The following is a 17,439-nucleotide window of genomic DNA, read 5'->3' as shown; positions in this document are numbered from 1 at the left end:
ATAAATTTCAAGAATATCCTATGTGTAATGTAAAGAAGAAGGAAGGAAAATACTTATATTAAAGGTATATAGTTGATTATGTTAATATGTAGGCATAACTATCCTAGAAGTAATAATGAATATTATAAATGTAAATGAGACAATGGAAATGAAGTCTCCTTAGGTGTGTTTTTTTTTTTGGTGACTTAAATACCATGCGTCTGTTTCTTTGACAGTGTGATTTTTTTTTTTTTAAACTGCGAATAATCCAAGGAACTTTTGAAGACACCAAACTACAGTTGTCCTTCCATATACACAGGAGTTGCCTAGTTGTACTCTTGATATATTCAATGTATATTTGAACCATGCACAAATATTACAGGGTTGTATATAAAGCAGTTAGGTTTGAGGGTTATAATTGGGTTTTTCATCCACATGGGTGGATGACTTCTAGAACAGTCAGAAGAATCCTTTCATATGGAGGGACTGTTCCGTGCCTTGAGGGTGCAGCCTCCCCGTCTCTGCGAGTAGCAGGGGTAACAGTTGTTGGGATGACCCAAAAAAAGTGCTCCCACCAATTTTCACAATGTTTCAATGGGGGCAGTACTGTCCCTATTTAGTTGTAGTGCACTGAGTGCTCTGCTCTTCTGATAAACTACTGACTAATGAGACAGCTGTGTATCCCACCATTCTACCAGACCTGAAACGTGGCCAGGAGAGAAGCTGGGGCCAACCTTGAGAGGCTGTAGAGCTGAGCTCCTGGCCTCTGTGGCCACCAGACACCTCGGGCCTTGTGCAGCGGTTCTTGCTCCTGAGCTGTGACCACCTTCAGCTGTCAGTCTCTCTCTGCCCTCACACCTACTCTCTGTTGTTCCAAACAATCAAGGATTGCTCCTGCCAGGTGCTTGGTCTGGCAGATAGTATGGAATAGACTGGGCTGTCATGCGTGGGGAGGCAATGAATACCTTCCTTGGCTTGAGTCTGTATTGGCATAGGAGAAATAATTTCCTTCTGGTGCACACTCTTGACGCGATGACGCTGTTAATAATGTTAGTATTTTCAGTTTGTATTTGGTATTTTAAAAATCTCCAGATGCTTTCATACTTGTTTTTGGAAAAATAAGAACTTATGTCTACTTATGATCATCTTTTGGTTTGCAGTTTCTTGAGCTCTTATCAGGTGTCCTCATAATAGCTTGTCTCTTCGGTGGTTTTTATTATGATTATTGAATTGGTACCTGAATACATTTTGGATTTGGTGCAAGGTCTTTTGTATGCCTTGTCGTTGCAGGCTGAGGCTGAGCTGCAGGAACGCTATTTTGAGCCATTGGTGAAAAAAGAACAGATGGAAGAAAAGATGAGAAGCATCAGAGAGGTGAAATGTCGAGTAGTGACATGCAAGACGGTGAGTGGAGATGCTTCTAACCCTGGGCTCTGTTTGGAGCTGTTGTGACCTCTAGTGACTCAGCGGGACACGGAGATATATGGGATATGGGGCCATGTCTCGTGATTGCAGTCCTGCACAGGTCATTTATTTATGCTGGAAAGCAAGCTGCTCATGACAGCCAAGGACCTGGCTGCCTGCCCACTTGGCCTCCAAGCTCTGGTGGCAGAATGTTGGTGGTGAGATTCTCCTCTGATTTGACCACAGCTCCTGATTCTGCAGACGAGCCTTGTCTATTGGAACTTGTCCAAGTTCTTCTGACCTATGCTTCTCAAGTTTCTAGCACACCCTCGGTCCACAGCTCACAGTCCTGGGACATCAGTTGAATGATTTCCTTTGGCATCACCTGTTAAGACCAATTACTATTAACCCTTTCTACTCAGGGCTTAACCTGCTAAATTGAATCTCAAGGCAAAGGATAAATTGCATTATTTTCTATGTTTGCAGAATTTTTACACTAAGTCTATTAGAAGATGATATACCCTCCATCCTTGAACACTGATAAAATAGGACCAAAAAATATTTCTTGCAGAACCGTATCCTTCCATTACCACTCATTTTATCCTGCCTGACTCATCCTCCTCATAAGCACATGTGAGAGAGAGGAGGAAGAGGCTTAGCTTACCAAGTACCATTTTCTCAGTCTTTATTCCTTTTCAAACCTCAACATTCTCCTTTACATTTAGGGGATGGCCCTGAACCAGCTGTCACCAAAAGGTAGGGATTCCTTGAGAAAATTCAGAATAAGTAAACGTTTTTTCTGAGATAACAGCTTGTACTTTGACAAAACAGCAAACCTAAGGGTATACCTGGTGTGTTAATTTCCCATTGCTGCTCAGACAAATAATTACCACCTCGATAGTTTAAACACAACTTTATTATCTTGCACTTCAATAGGCCAGAAATCTCTGTGGGTCTCACGAGACTAAAATCCAGGTCTGGCAGGACTATCTTCCTTCTGGAGGCTCTAGGGTAGAATCCATTTCCTTCCCTTTCCCTGCTTCTCAATCCCACACATATTCTTTGGTTTGCAGCTCCTTCCTCCATCTTCAGAGCCAGCCATGGCAGGCCGAGCCCTCTTCTCACATCCTCTGGGCCCTTATGATTCCATTGGGCCCACCCAATCCAGGATCATTTCCCAATTTTAAGATCAAGTAACAACTCTGGTCCCCCTTTGCCATGTAGCCTCACATGCTCATAGGTTCTAGGGCGCAGGGTGTGTATGTTCTGGGGGTGTGGGGGACTGTTTTGCCTACCACAGCTGGCATACCACTCTGTTCTGTACTTTCTGAGGCTGCCAGAACTAAAAGTTACTTACCTAGACTCTCATTACCAGAAACCACGGTGCTCTGTCCCAGCAGCTCTTTCAGTGTTCACCCATCATTTCTTTCTTTCCTTCTTTTTTCCTTCCTCCCTCCCTATCTCTCTCTCCCTCTTTCTTTCTTTTCTTTCTTTCTGTCATACGATTCCATTTATGCAAAATTCAAAACAGTCAAATGAATCTCTGCTGCTAGAAAGGAGGGTAGTGATTACCCTTGGGGTGCGGGGGGAGCAGGGCCTGGAAGGGGGTGCAGGGAGGGAGGGCTTCAGGAGTGCTAGGGAGTTTTGTTTCTTAGACTGGATGCTGCTTATTGTTTCCTATACTTTTCAGTCCTTTTGAGGATCAAAATTACAAGTGATTTTTTTTTTTTTTAAAGATTTTATTTATTTGACAGAGAGATCACAAGTAGAGAAAGAGAGAGAGGAGGAGGCAGGCTCCCCACCTAGTAGAGAGCCCGATGTGGGACTTGATCCCAGAACCCTGAGATCAGGACCTGAGCTAAAGGGAGAGGCTTAACCCACTGAGCCACCCAGGCAGCCCCAAAATTACAAGTGAATTATTAATATCTCTGCTTGGTTCTGCTGCTTATGAAATAGGAGTAGTAATAAGCTTACATCCTATTCTGAGGCTTTTTAAGAGAAAATAAAAGGTCTAGTGAAGAGGCTCCAGTGTCCATGTCCTATCACGAAGCGACGGCAGTAAATTTAGGACAGACCTGATGAAGCTATCAAAAGGTTTCTGGTGCTTTTGTTTTGATGTTACAGAAAGTTATTGTGTACTTCATGCCTGACCAAAAGTTGTGGCAAACATAAGAAAAAGTGGCATCAGTGTGCGAGACTGAAGAAATCGCTGCAGCTAGTAGATAAGATGGTTGGTCTGCTCACAGCTGCCTGAGCAGTGGAGAGAAAACAGAAGTCCTCATGGAACAGATTGCCCTCTTAGCAGCTAGCCAGTTTCTCCGTCGAGGCTCTTGACAGATGTGCCCTCCTGTTGGTTTTATGCAGTGTGCCTATACCCACTTCAAGCCTTTGGAGACCTGCGTCAGTGAGCAGCATGACTACCACTGGCATGACGGCCTAAAGAGGTTTTTCAAGTGTCCCTGTGGAAACAGAAGCATCTCCCTGGATAGGCTCCCCAAAAAACACTGCAGGTAGGATATCTCGCCTGGCATTCTTAAATCCTCTTTTCAGTTCCCATGTTATGCCGTTCTGCTAGAATGTTGGACAATCTGTTTTAAGGTCAGGCCTTATTTCCATGCCTCTTACAGCTTCAGGCCATCCCTAAAAGCTCATGGAGGGAAGGGATCCTGAACTCTTCAATGCTTTACCCCCAATACTTAGTATAGTGCCTAGCCCATAGGGGGTCCTTACAAATGTGTTGAATGAAAGACAGAAATCAGTTCTCTGAAGGTCCTGGAATTGCTGGGACAAGAAGTAGGGAACCAGAACCAGGGTAGAACCTTAGAGCTATGAGCTAACTTCTGTAGCCGTTTTTGCCCTGGGAGGTTTCTCGGACTCTAGGCCAGGAGGGGAGCTGAGAGCCTGGGTCTTGTCCTGGTGGAGGGCCACCTGTGGAACTGTGGACCCCCATGGAGATTGGGGTTCTCCCACAGTGGTCAATACTCCCTTTAGGATATTCATTTCATTCAGGTTTTCTAGTTGTTCTCAGAGCACTAGTCTAGGGACTAAGTTGTATGCCACTCAGAAGTAGAATTAAGATCACATTACATGAAAAAAACAATTTTGTGGGGACTAATGACTTTTATATATGAAATCATCCCTTTTTAAGATTCTGGAGTATCTTTCCATTTATTCATCCCATCCTCTATGGCTTTTATAAATTTTTAAAATTATCTCCACAGCAATGTTGAATATTCTTAATTCTTAGATGTGCCATCACTTTTGTTGATACTGTGAGTGGCAACTTACTTTCTAGTGTATTTTTTAGTTGCTTATTGTCGGTGCAGAGAAATATTATTAATTTTTTATATGGTGAACTTGCCTCTGACAAGCTTATCAGACTCTTATGCCAGCAATTTGTTGATTTCTCTACATAATTATCATTTGCAAATAAAGACAATTTTACCTGTTTTGTTCCCATCCTTACACCCTCTATTTTTTGTCTTTACTGATAGGGCTGGTCAGACCTCCTATTTCCATTTCTTGAACTTTATTTTAAAGTGAATGTATCCTTCACAAATTTCTCCTCCAAGTATAACCCTTACCAACTTAAGGAAAGTCCTTTTTATTTCCAGTTTACTATGATTGTGGGTAGGTAACTTCTCTTCGTTGTATGATCTTATCCTTTAGCTTATCAATGTGTTAGTAAGTTGACAAACTTCTTTATTTTGAATATAAACCCCTTGTCTGATAGATGGCTGGCAAAATTTTCTCCTGTTCTGTAGGTTGTTTTTTCACTTTGTTACTTGTTAATTTTGATGTGCAGAAGCTTTTGAATTTGATGTAATCCCATCTGTTGTATTTTGCTTTTTTTGCCTGAGCCTTTGGCATTGTGTTCAAAAAATCAGGGCTAAGACCAATATCGATGAGCTTTTTCCCTACATTTCCTTCGAGGAGTTTTATGGTTTCAGGTCTTATATGTAAGTGTTTCATCCATTTTAAGTTAATTTTTGTGAGGGATGTGAGATAATAGTCCGATTTCCTTGTTCTGTGTGTATTTCTCCAGTTTTCCCAGCACTGTTTGTTGAAGAGACTATCCTTCCCCATTGGGTACTCTTTTTTTCTTTTTTTTTTGGACAGAGAGAGAGAGAGAGATCACAAGTAGGCAGAGAAGCAGGCAGAAAGAGAGGGGGAAGCAGGTTCCCTGCTGAGAAGAGCCCAACACAGATCGATCCTAGGACCCTGAGATCATGACCTGAGCCAAAGGCAGAGGCTTAACCCACTGAGCCATTCAGGCACCCCTACCCATTGGATATTCTTGACTCCCTTGCAGAGCATTAGTTGAAATATTAGTTGACCACATATACCGGGCTTTAAATCTGGGCCTTCTATTCTGTTCCTACTGGTCGGTATATCTGTTTTTGTGCCATTATCATCCTGTTTTTATTACTGGGGCTTTGTGGTATAGTTTGAAATCTAGAAGCATGATGCCTCCAGTTTGGTTTTTTTTCCCCAACATTGCTTTGGCTATTCAGGGTCTACTCTGAGTCCATAGAAATTTTAGAGCTGTTTCTTCTTTTTCTTCTTCTTCTTCTTCTTTTAAAGAATGCCTTTGTTATTTTGATGGGGATTGCATTGAATATCTACAGATTGCTTTGGGTAGTTTGGCCATTATAACAATATTAATTTTTTTACATCCATGGACTGACTGGGGTGTCTTTCCGTTCATAGGTGTCTTCAGTTTCTTTCAGAAAAGTCTCATAGATTTCCATTCACTTTCTTGGTTAAATTTATTACTAAACGTTTTATTGTTTTTGAGTGTATCCTGAGTGTAAAGGAACATAATTGATCATTGAGATGATCATGTGATATTTTGTATCTTTCATTTTATTGATGTGATATATTAAATTTATTGATTTGTGTATGTTGAATCATCCTTGTATCCCAGGGATAAATCCCACTTGGTCATGGTGTATAATCCTTTTTTTCTTTTTTTTTTAAAGATTTATTTATTTGACAGACAGAGATCACAAGCAGGCAGAGAGAGAGGAGGAAGCAGGCTTCCTGCTGATCGGAGAGCCCGATGTGGGGCTCGATCCTAGGACCCTGGGATCATGAACTGAGCCCAAGGCAGAGGCTTTAACCCACTGAGCCACCCAGGCGCCCCTCCTTCTCTGGCTTTGGAATCAAAATGATGCTGGTTTATTCATTATTGGTCTGTTCAAATTTTTGGTTTCTTTTTGATTCTGTCTTAGGTTGTAGGTTTCTAGAAATTTATCCATTTCTTCTAGGTTATGTAATTTGTTGGCATATAATCTTTCATAGTCATCTCTGATGATTCTGTGTATTTCTGTAGTATCAGTTGTAATGTCTCCTCTTTGATTTCTAATTTTGAATCTTCTCTTTTTCTTAGTCTAGCTAAAGGTGTCAATTTTGTTTATTTTTTTCAAGGAACCAGGTCTTAGGCTCGCTTTCTTTTCTGTTTTTATTTTTTTTTTTTTTAAGATTTTATTTATTTATTTATTTATTTGACAGAGATCACAAGTAGGCAGAGAGGCAGGCAGAGAGAGAGGGGGAAGCAGGCTCCCCGCAGAGCAGAGAACCCAATGTGGGGCTTGATCCCAGGACCCTGGGATCATGACCTGAGCTGAAGGCAGAGGCTTAACCCGCTGAGCCACCCAGATGCCCCTCTTTTCTGTTTTTCTGGTCTCTTTTTCTGATCTTTATTATTTCCCTCCTTCGGCCACTAAATATGGGCTTACTTCTTTTTTCTTTTTTTTTAGTTCCTTGAGTATAAAATTAGATTATTTGAGAGGTTTCTAATTTATTAATAGATATTCTATCCCTTCACTTTAAACTTTGTATGTTGTTAGAGCTGAGACGTGCCCCTTTAAGCAGCATATGGTTGGGTCGTTTTCTGTCCATCCAGCCACTCTGTGCCTTTTGACTGATGGATTAAATCCATTTAAATTTAGGGTGATTATGATGGGTAAGGATTTACTACTGCTATTTTATCTTTTGTCTTCTGGTTGTTTGGTCTCCCCATTGTTTCTTTTTCCTTGTTTCTGCCTACTTTTATAAGTTGGTGGTTTTCCATGGTGATTTGTTCAGTCTCCCCACCTTTTATATTTTGTGTCTCTTCTCTAGATCTTTGCCTGTGGTGACCATGAGGTTCACATAAAACATATTTTTGGTAAAATAATCTTTTCTCTGGTGTCAGCAATTTGTCTTCACCTATAAAGGATTCATCTTTTTTCTCTTCCCCTTTTATATTTTATGACACAAATTACTTCCTTTTGCTGCGATGTCATCTCCAAGTAGTAGCCATACTTTAATTCTCTTTTCCTTGGATCTTTATACTGTAATTAAGAGTTTAATATGCTATTCTAGTTAAGGGTTAACAGTTTTCTAATTCTATCACCTTAATCAGAGTTTTGTGTATTTCTTTTTTTTTTCAGCTCCAAGAGCTTTTAGCATTTCTTATTATAAGGCAGGTCTGGTAGTGGTGATGTCCTCAGCTTTTGTTTGTCTGGGAAAGTCTTTATTTCTCCTTCCCATCTAAAGGATAACTTTGCAGAATAGAGTATTGTTGGCTGGCAATTTTTAATCTTTGAATATTTTTCATATGTCATTCATTCTACTCTCTCCTGGTCTGTAGAGTTTCTGCTGAGAAATCTGATAGCTGGATACTTTGTAGGTTGCTATCTTTTTTTTCCCCCCAGTTATCTTTCAGATTTTTTCTTTATCATTGACTTTTGACAGCTTTGATATAATTATTTCTTGGAGAAGTCTTCTTGCATTGAGTTAAGAAGGTATTCTACTAGCTTCATATATTTGTGTATCCAGTTCCTTCACCAGGTTTGGGAAGTTCTCAGCTATTACTTCTTTAAATAAACTCCCCTTTCTTGTCCTCTCTTCCCCTTCTGGAATATTCATCCTTCTTACATCGGCTTTTCCACTGGGATTTGTTTCGATATGGCATCTCAGAGGATTTCTTTTCTTTTTTAACATCTTCATTCTCGGGCGTCTGGGTGGCTCAGTGGGTTAAAGCCTCTGCCTTTGGCTCAGGTCATGATCTCAGGGTCCTGGGGTCAAGTCCTACGTTGGGCTCTCTGCTCAGCAGGGAGCCTGTTTCCTTCTCTCTCTCTCTGCCTGCCTGCCTCTCTACTTGTGATCTCTCTCTCTATCAAATAAAAAAGAAAATCTTTAACATCTTCATTCTCTCACCCCTTCCACCTGAATCATTTTTAGTTTCCTGACTTCTAATTCACTAATTCTCTCTTCCATCTGATTTGCTGTATTTCCAACATATTCTTTTGCAGTCTTCATCTTATTTAGTGAGTTGTTCTGCTCCAGAATTTGTTTGTCTCTTTTCTAGAATTTCTTCTGTGAAGTTCTTCTGTTCATTAATTTGAGACCATCGAGTTGCCTTTCTAAGTTTTCTTGTAGCTCACTGAATTTCTTCATAAAAGCTGTTTTAAATTCTTTATTGGTTAGATAGCACTATTCATTGGGCTCCTTCGCTGGAAAATTGTCAGGTTGTTTTTGTTTTTATTTTTAATACTGTATTACCATGGTTTTTCATGGTGCCTGTTGAAGAGTGTCTCTGTGATTGCATTTGTAGTAATGAACACCTATCTTGGGCTAAGTTTTGTTCACTCTGATTCTGACAGTTCAACCTGTAATTAGGAGCATTTTTCTTATTTTCCAGAAGGTGGCACTGTAGCACATGTTTTTGGTTTCTCTAGGCTGTGAGCACTTAAAAAAAAAATGAGGGGGGGCAGTGGCCAACTCAGGGGAGTTGTGTACTTAGCATTTGGGTATTTGGGTGAGCCCAGAAGTCCATGAGCCAAATGCCTGGACAGGAAGAAGGAGATATTTTCCTGTGGTCCCTTCAGGGGACCCTGCAGCTGTAGAAGCTGCAGAATGGGTGGCTGACCCCCACTCGGCACCTTCATCCTCCACGTCCTGCCAAAAGGGCGTTGCTGACCCACCATTTCCATGACCACTCTCCTCCTTTGCTGTCCTCCCTGCTCCCATCCACACTTGGTGACCTGGATGCTGTGCACAGGTGCTTTTTTTTTGTGGGGGTCAGGGGTTATAGATGTCTACTTCCTTGTAAACCAAAGCGGGAGAGAGGAAAGGAATGGCTCACCTTGTGATAGTGACATCACTCCCAGAAGTTTCCTTTCATTCTTTGGATAAACCCTACTTGATTTATTTTTTAATTTTTTTTTTTTAAGATTTTTTTATTTATTTATTTGACAGAGATCACAAGTAGGCAGAGAGGCAGGCAGAGACAGAGCGGGAAGCAGGCTCCCTGCTGAGCAGAGAGCCCAATGCAGGGCTCCATCCCAGGAATCTGAGATCATAACCTGAGCCGAAGGCAGAGGCTTAACCCACTGAGCCAACCAGGTGCCCCCTTGATTTTTTTTTTTTTTAGTCTGACATCCCCTTTATCCATTCCATCTTCCCACCAGCCTCCCCTCTGACAGCCACCAATTCTCTGTATTTAAGAGTCTGGGTTTTTTTGTTGTTGTTGTTTGACTCTTTTATTCTTTGTTCATTTGTTTTGTTTCTTAAGTTCCATATATGGTACTTGCCTTTCTCCAACTGATGTATTTCACTTACTGTTACACCCTCGAGATCCATCCATGTTGTTGCAAATGGCACAGTCTTATTCCTTTTTTTATGGCCGAGTAATATTCCGTTGTGTGTGTGTATGAGTGGGTAGGTGTGTGCTTCCATAATTTGGTTATTGTAAATAATGGTGCAGTAAACAGTGGTGCATATATCTTTTCAAATTAGTGATTTCATTTTATTTGGGTAATCCCAGTAGCAGGATTACTAGGTCATAAGGTAGTTCTAATTTTTATTTTTTGAGGAAACTCCATACTGTTATTTTAGTTTACTTTATTGTAGGAATACGATATATAATACATATACAAAGTTGGGTTAATTGACTATTATCAGTAAGGCTTTGGTCAGCAATAGGCTATTAGTAATTAAGTTGTGGGGGAGTCAAAAGTTACGTGAGGATTTTTAACTGCATGGGAGCGGTACCCCTATCCCCATCTTGTTCAAGGGTCCACTGTATATTTGTAAGTGAATTAGACCTATTTTGTTTTTTTGTTTTTATATAGGCCTTACCTGGTTTTAGAACAAAGATTATATGAGACTCATAAAATGAACTGAGCAGCTTCTGGAAATAACTTATATTAAATAGCGATTAATTATTTCTTAAGGTTTTAATAAATCTCAACTGTAGTTATTTGGGCTTAGGCCCAGACCCAGGTTTTAGGGTCCGAGGTGGCCTGATAACCATTTCAGTTTCATGATCCCTTTTGCCAATTTCAGTTTTTTTTTTCCTTTTAATCATTTCATTTAGGTTCTTAAATGTATTGATGTATGGTTGTTCCTAATAAACTTTCATTGTTTTTAATCTGTTTCTTGTTATTTTTTATTAATAGACATTTACTGTATTTTGCGCTATTATTTTTCTTCTCTTTTTTAAGCTGAACCTTGACAGAGGTCTCTTTATTCTCTTTTTCTTTTCAGAAAACCATCTTTTAACTCTCTTTCTTTCTGTTTATTGATTTCTGTCCTTATCTTTCTGCCCTTGTTTTTTGGGGTTTGCTCTGTATCCTTTTGCCAACATCAGTTAATTGCTTATACTCAGGTTTCTCATTTTTAACTTTTCTTGTTCCTTCATCAATGTGTTTAAAGCTACATGTTTCCTTCTAAGCACTTACGCTTTAGTGTCTCCCACAACGTTTGACCTGTAATTAAAAGTATTTCTTGGGGTGTCTGGCTGGCTGGCTCAGTTGGAGGAACATGCAACCTTGGGGTTGTAAATTCGGGCCCCACATTAGGTACAGAGATTACTTAAATAAATAAATTAAAAAAAAAAAAAAAGGATTTCTTAATGCCTTTGATGATTTCCTGTTTGGCCCAAGGGTTAGTAATGTTTAAATTTCAAATATATGGGATTGATTTTTATTCTTTTTTAAAATAATTTCTGACTTTATTGGCTTATTCTTAACGGACAGAATTTATATGAGTCTTTGGAATTTGAGGCACTTTCAAGATCACCTTCAGTCTACCCAGGAATGTCTCACCAGGATAGTCTCACCACCTATTTGCTTGCTTGTTTGTTTTTTAGGTTTTCTTTACTTCCTAGAACCCCTACTTCACTCCAAGTGTCTCCAAACTTGATTGGGGTTAGGGAGGGGACCCAGACGCCATGCTAGTTCATTACCTTGTCGGGAGTTGGTTTGCGAAATTGCTATGATCTTGATTATAATTGTTGAAAGTATCTATCTGTATATTGATATTTGATTTCTCCAAAATATTGTAACAGCAAGAGCTTATGTAAAACACTTAAGTATCAGAAAAATTCCGTTAATAAGCAGGAAGTACAACTCACAAATTGAAGAGCAAGATGCTTTTCCATCCTCCAGGTGGCGCTGTGACTATTGTAACAACTGCTTTTCTAGACTTTTTCTTGTCAATTCTTGACCCAGAGCAGAACAGGACAAACTTTTTCTGTCAAAACCCAGATAGTAAACATATTTTGCTTCGTGAACCAGGCGGTCAGTTTCATAACTACTCAGCTTTGGTGTTATAGCTCAAAAGCAGTCATAGGTAATACAGAAACAAGTGGACATGCTGTGTTTAAATGAAACGTTCTTTACAAAAGCAGGTAGCAGGCTGGATTTGGCTCATGGGTAGTAATTTGTTGACCTCTGACTAGAATTTCTGTTATATGTAATTTCATCATTGATCTACCAATAGTCTAGAAAATTTCTCTCAATTGATAATGAGCTAGTCTCTAGACAAGGAAGGTGGTAGAGGGGCTTAGGACCAAGGCCATTAGTATGCAGACGGAGTCTCAGGGCTGGAGTAGTCTAGACTTTTAGGAAGAAGGATGAGGCAGGTAGGGCAATCCCCTGTGCCCTAGAGCCTCTCAAATCCAAGAGTGCCGGCAGCCGTATTTCAGTGAGTTAACAGTTTCTTTTGTTTGTTTCAGCAGAGTGAACATCATGGAAAATAAACTTTCTCTGTAGTAGCCACATCTCTGCTCAGGGTCAGACTCACATAACATGTTAAAAAACGAGAATAAGAGTCTCTAGGCCCTTTGAACAATAAGAAGTAAACATCTTTAGGTTTGAAAAGAGAAGGATTGGGCAGATCAGGAGGAAGAATAATTCTTTCTTATCACAAGCTTTTAGTTCCAGAAAAGGGGAAGGGAGAAGTCTTTGACTGTATGGCATCAGAGGGCTAGCTTCCTCTTCTGAGTCTTTTCCCGATGCCCAGCAGGGGAAACCAAGCTTCACCTGCTGTGTGCATACCCTGTATACTATCACTGGGTGTTCCATCTCTGAAGTATCTAGCTTTTGACAGATTTGAAGACCATTTCTCAAATCACTGGAGTGTATATTTTCAGTAGCATTAGAGCATAGCCTGTAATATGAGTGTTACCTTGATCATCTTCTGTTTGAATGGGGAATATTCTTCCTGCAAGTGCAGTGAACCCTGTTGACTATGCGTCCCAGCTCACTACTGAGTAAATCCCCTTTTCTTTTTCAGTAACTGTGGCCTCTTCAAATGGGAACGAGACGGAATGCTAAAGGTAGGTCGTTTGCAAGGTAACCAATTTTAGTAATCCATGCAAAAAATGTTGACCCATTTCTCACTAAACTATTTTCATTTTTCTAGGAAAAAACAGGACCAAAGATAGGAGGAGAAACCCTGTTACCACGAGGAGAAGAACATGCCAAATTTCTGAATAGCCTTAAATAGTCCTGACTTCAAACAGGTACTTATGGCCTACGTGGCTTCTTATGGCTCTGGAAAAGGAAGAATATTGGCTCTGTTTACTCCTGATTGACACAGTCCAAACAAATACTCGTTAAGCTTACACGTTTTGCCTACTTATTTTCTGTTGTGTTGGTTTGATATCAAATTTAACATTGACCTTTAGGTGGTAAATCAGAATACCTTCGTCTTCCATGTTCTTGCTATTGATGGCTGCATTCGTGTAGATTTTTTGCTCAGAAACTGGAAGGTAAACTGAGAGCTGTGTTTCTATATATTTTGGGTATAGAGTGTGCAGTGTTGCTTCTTATTCAGAGTAAAATTCTGGTATTTATATGGGCACACAGAGGCAAAAGAATGCCTCTGCTGGGGTTTAGTTTTCTTACCTAGAAAATGAGGAAGCTTGGAGTAAATGATCTTGAAGTGTATCTTTCAGCACTCAAATTCTTCAGATAATATGACTTTTCCCATATAAATAATTACACTCATCAACCTTGACATAATCTTGATATTTTGACATCAAGCTAGCTTCCTTCTTTCATTTCTATTTTTACCTCTCTTTTGTTTTGCAAATTAATTCACTGACTCACATGACATTTAATTCATATCTATATGGTTCTCTGTGCCCTTACAATATTTAATAGAAACACCAAAATCTCATCATTTTAAAGTATGACTTTGTTTAAATATGGCTTAAAGAAATTTCAAAACCTGTAACTAAAATGAATGCAGAATTTAAGCTGTGAACAATGATTGAAAAACAAACATCTCAGAACTCAGGGAGTTTGAGATTTGCAGATATAATTTATCATACACATGAAGAGTTAGAGGTCAAACCATGTGCAAATTAGCACCCCAAAAATGCTGTTTAGGAGATTCCTCTGCCAGGCAACCTGATTTTCCAAAGTGAATGGTGATATCATCCTAAGATTGAGTAAATTGGTAGGATTATTATTACACTGGGATTTAAACTCTAGCTAGAAATAGATCAGGTTTCTGCCAAGATGGTATTATGGTAGCACACAATACTTACAGGAGCTGGTTGTGGGAGATACTTGATTTAGATTTTCAGGGGCCAGAAAAAAACATGTACATGCCTTAAATTTCATCAAACTCTGTCTACTCAATATGAGTAGAAGGTGCTGTGTCTGACACTTGTGTTACTCCTAAGGTTATATTGCAAAAGCTATATTTTTAGGAGGATTTCCCTTCCCAAGAGGTGTTTGTTTTAACTTTTAACTAATGAAGAAAAGAACAAAGTGTTTATTAATTCTTAATAAGGACCAAAGGCACTCAAAATGGCAATATTTTTAATGGCTCATTTAGAGTAGATTTGTTTATCCCATAAGCTTAAAATAGAGCTATGTATTTGAAGAAGGTCACAGCTAAGAGGCTGCCAAGGACCTGAACTCCAGGCTGCTCCTTGAGCAATCCCCTTCTCATGAAAGAAACGTATTCCTTTTTGAACCAGGGGTACCATCGGAGTCCCTGTTCACTTGTGTGTCATATATAAGAATTGTAAAGTACTGTAATAATTTAAAAATCATTGAATTACTTCTCAGTTACTCTAGATCTTGGGGGCTTTCATTGGAGGTCTTTATGTGCTTTTGTAGATCAGCGATGAGAAGGGGTGGGTGGGCCAGACGGGGACGTACTTGTTTGCATTGAAATTATGATTTGTCAGTGAGATCAGTCTTTTAATCCTATTATCTTTATCAGTGTATTAAATGCTTTTATATAAATCCAAAATGTGTATTTAGTTTTTCCTTACCTGTCATTGGCAATGTAGGGCTTATTGTGTAATCATGTGGTCATAGGCCATCCAAACAGAGTAAGTATGCAGTGACCTAAATTAGCAAACAGAAACTTTGTATTTCATGGGGAAGAAGTTGATTTAGATGTTCTGATTGATTGTCACAGCAGATTATGTTTGTGCTGTGCTTTTTTTCTTTCTTTTTCTTTCTTTCTTTCTTTCTTTCTTTTTTTTTTTTTTTTTTTTTTTTTTGGAGCGCACACAATCTTGGGCAAGTTTCCAGAGGGAGAGGGAGAGAATCTAAAGCAGATTCTCCACTGAGCTGGGAACCTGATACAGGGCTCGATTTCATGACCCTGAGGCTGTGACCTGAGCCCAAGTCAGGAGTCAGGAGCTTAACCCACACTGACCATCCAATTGCCCCTGCCTTTTTTTGTTTAGAAGAAACAGGTGGCTTATCTTTTTTTAATCACCTTTCTCTTGAGTTTTGTTTAAATATATTTTCTCTTCCAAACAACAGAAGGAAGGCTGAAGTAATTTAGATAACAGTGATGTAGAGTAGCAAATAAGGAGCTTTTGAGTGATCAGTGTGGAATGTTCCTCAGAGGCAACTTAGAAAGTTTAAAAATTTTAAAGTTTTCAACTTCTAAAAACATTACAAGTTGACCGATCCATAGCCAAGTGGACAGGAAGAGATTTCATGAACTGGGTCGTGTAAAAGTTGATGACATATGGGAAGCTTGATTGTTTATTGCGGATTAAATGTGTCTGAGAACATGGATTTTTAAGTCCAGAGGGTAAATCTGTTTGCCTAAGTATGTCATTCATAGCAGCCCATTAGAGCTCTACTTGACAACTAAAATAGACATCTCTGATCCCATGAGTAGAGATTTGGAAACTACAGCTCTCAAGGATGGATGGCTCAAAAAATGAAATTCCATATTCACCAATAGTGAAGAAAGAAACAGTGATATAGCTAAGGAAAATAATAGAGAGGCACAAATTGGAAGAAATTGGTTAACTTAATAGCAGTTTGTGGAAAAGCTGTGAAATTTTTGAAAATTGAAAGAAGCCAAGAGGCACCTGGGTGGCTTAGTTGGTTGAGACACCAGCTCTTGATTTCAGCCTAGGTCATGATCTCAGGGTCCTGGGATTGAGCGCTACATCAGGCTCCATGCTCTGCTGGGTGTCTGTTTGAGGCTTCTTTCTCTTCCTCTCCCCCTCAACCCATCCCCCCTCAAATAAATAAATATATCTTTAAAAAAAAAAAAGCTAAGAGTATAACCACAGTGTCAAACCATGTAGATCAAAATGGGAACATGGCCTGCTGTGTTCTGCACAGGTCAGACCATATTGACTTTTTTTTTTTTTTAGATTTTATTTATTTATTTGACAGAGAGAGAGATCACAAGCAGGCAGAGAGGCAGGCAGAAAGAGAGGAGGAAGCAGGCTCCCCACCGAGCAGAGAACCTTATGTGGGGCTTGATCCCGGGATCCCGAGACCATGACCTGAGCCAAAGGCAGAGGCTTAACCCACTGAGCCACCCAGGTGCCCCTTGGCTTACCTTTTGTAGAAAAGCCAGATGACAGTAATCAAGATGGTAAAAATTCAAAACCATTTCAGAAAAGGACAGAGCTAATAATATATGTACAGTTTATTTTTGTTATTCACAGTAATTATATTTTGTAAAGCTATCACTAATGGAATTAGCAGATACTGAGTCACTGTACCTAGCAGGGAATATAAGGGTAGGTTTCTAAGAGCCTCTTATCAAATTTAGGTCAACAAACCGTACATAACCTTGTTTTACATGTGTTTCTGTTTAGACACCATATTTAATATATATTGTTGATATATTAACATGGAATTCAAAGCGAACAGCACTATACATCATGACTGAACGAAGCTTATCTAGCACACATATCTTCTCTAGATGGCACACACAGCCTTCTTGTAATAAAGAACACTAGACAGCACTTCAAGTATTATGCTTGGGGCCATTTTAAATAGCAAGATCATCCACAAAAAGCACAAAGTCTGAAAAACATGAACAAAAAGGACATTTGCTTACAATATGAGGCCTGAAACAAACAAGAATGTCACTTTGTTTGACCCTGTCTGAGAATGTGTGCATTGGGCAACTCATATTTTTCATTGCTCTTCACATCCATAAATGACCAAAAAGACACCCCAAATATTGATTATTGATTTGGGAGTTACTAATAAATTTTAGCAATTATGGGAATCCACAAATAATGAGCAACTATATAATTTTTTCTAAAACAAGACCAGATAGACAGTGTCCCCATTTTGCAGATTAGGAAATTGATTAAGGGATTTGAAAATGTAAGTTGAAATTCAGATGGGAACAAAGGCTGTGGTAATGACGCTTGAGCAAAGACTTCTCTATTGGTATTTTTCTTCCTAGTTTTAGTATACATGCTGCCAAAGTAAGCAAATATTGGTCTCTTTCTTAATCAACTTTATTAAGGCCTAAATTTCACAC

General features: G+C 39.3%; 1 protein-coding gene across 5 annotated transcripts in view; it reads left to right on the top strand.

Moving 5' to 3' along the window:
- MCM10 (minichromosome maintenance 10 replication initiation factor) overlaps positions 1-17,439 on the top strand; it is a 61,150-nt gene that overhangs the window by 22,623 nt on the left and 21,088 nt on the right. For 3 of the 5 annotated variants that reach the window (XM_047739538.1, XM_047739533.1, XM_047739534.1), the window contains exons 17-20: positions 1,270-1,383; positions 3,748-3,893; positions 12,952-12,994; positions 13,081-13,282. In XM_047739538.1, coding sequence (XP_047595494.1) covers positions 1,270-1,383; positions 3,748-3,893; positions 12,952-12,994; positions 13,081-13,164 — 387 coding nt within the window. In that variant the 3' untranslated portion in view covers positions 13,165-13,282. Of the gene's footprint in view, positions 1-1,269; positions 1,384-3,747; positions 3,894-12,951; positions 12,995-13,080; positions 13,283-17,439 lie in introns of those variants that run through there. The other 2 variants (XM_047739537.1, XM_047739535.1) reach the window with 1 other exon arrangement.

Source organism: Lutra lutra, chromosome 8 (genome assembly GCF_902655055.1).
Source record: "Lutra lutra chromosome 8, mLutLut1.2, whole genome shotgun sequence".
Lineage (NCBI taxonomy): Eukaryota > Metazoa > Chordata > Mammalia > Carnivora > Mustelidae > Lutra > Lutra lutra.
Note: the sequence above shows the minus strand (reverse complement) of the source record. Positions and strands in the feature narration are given on the sequence as shown.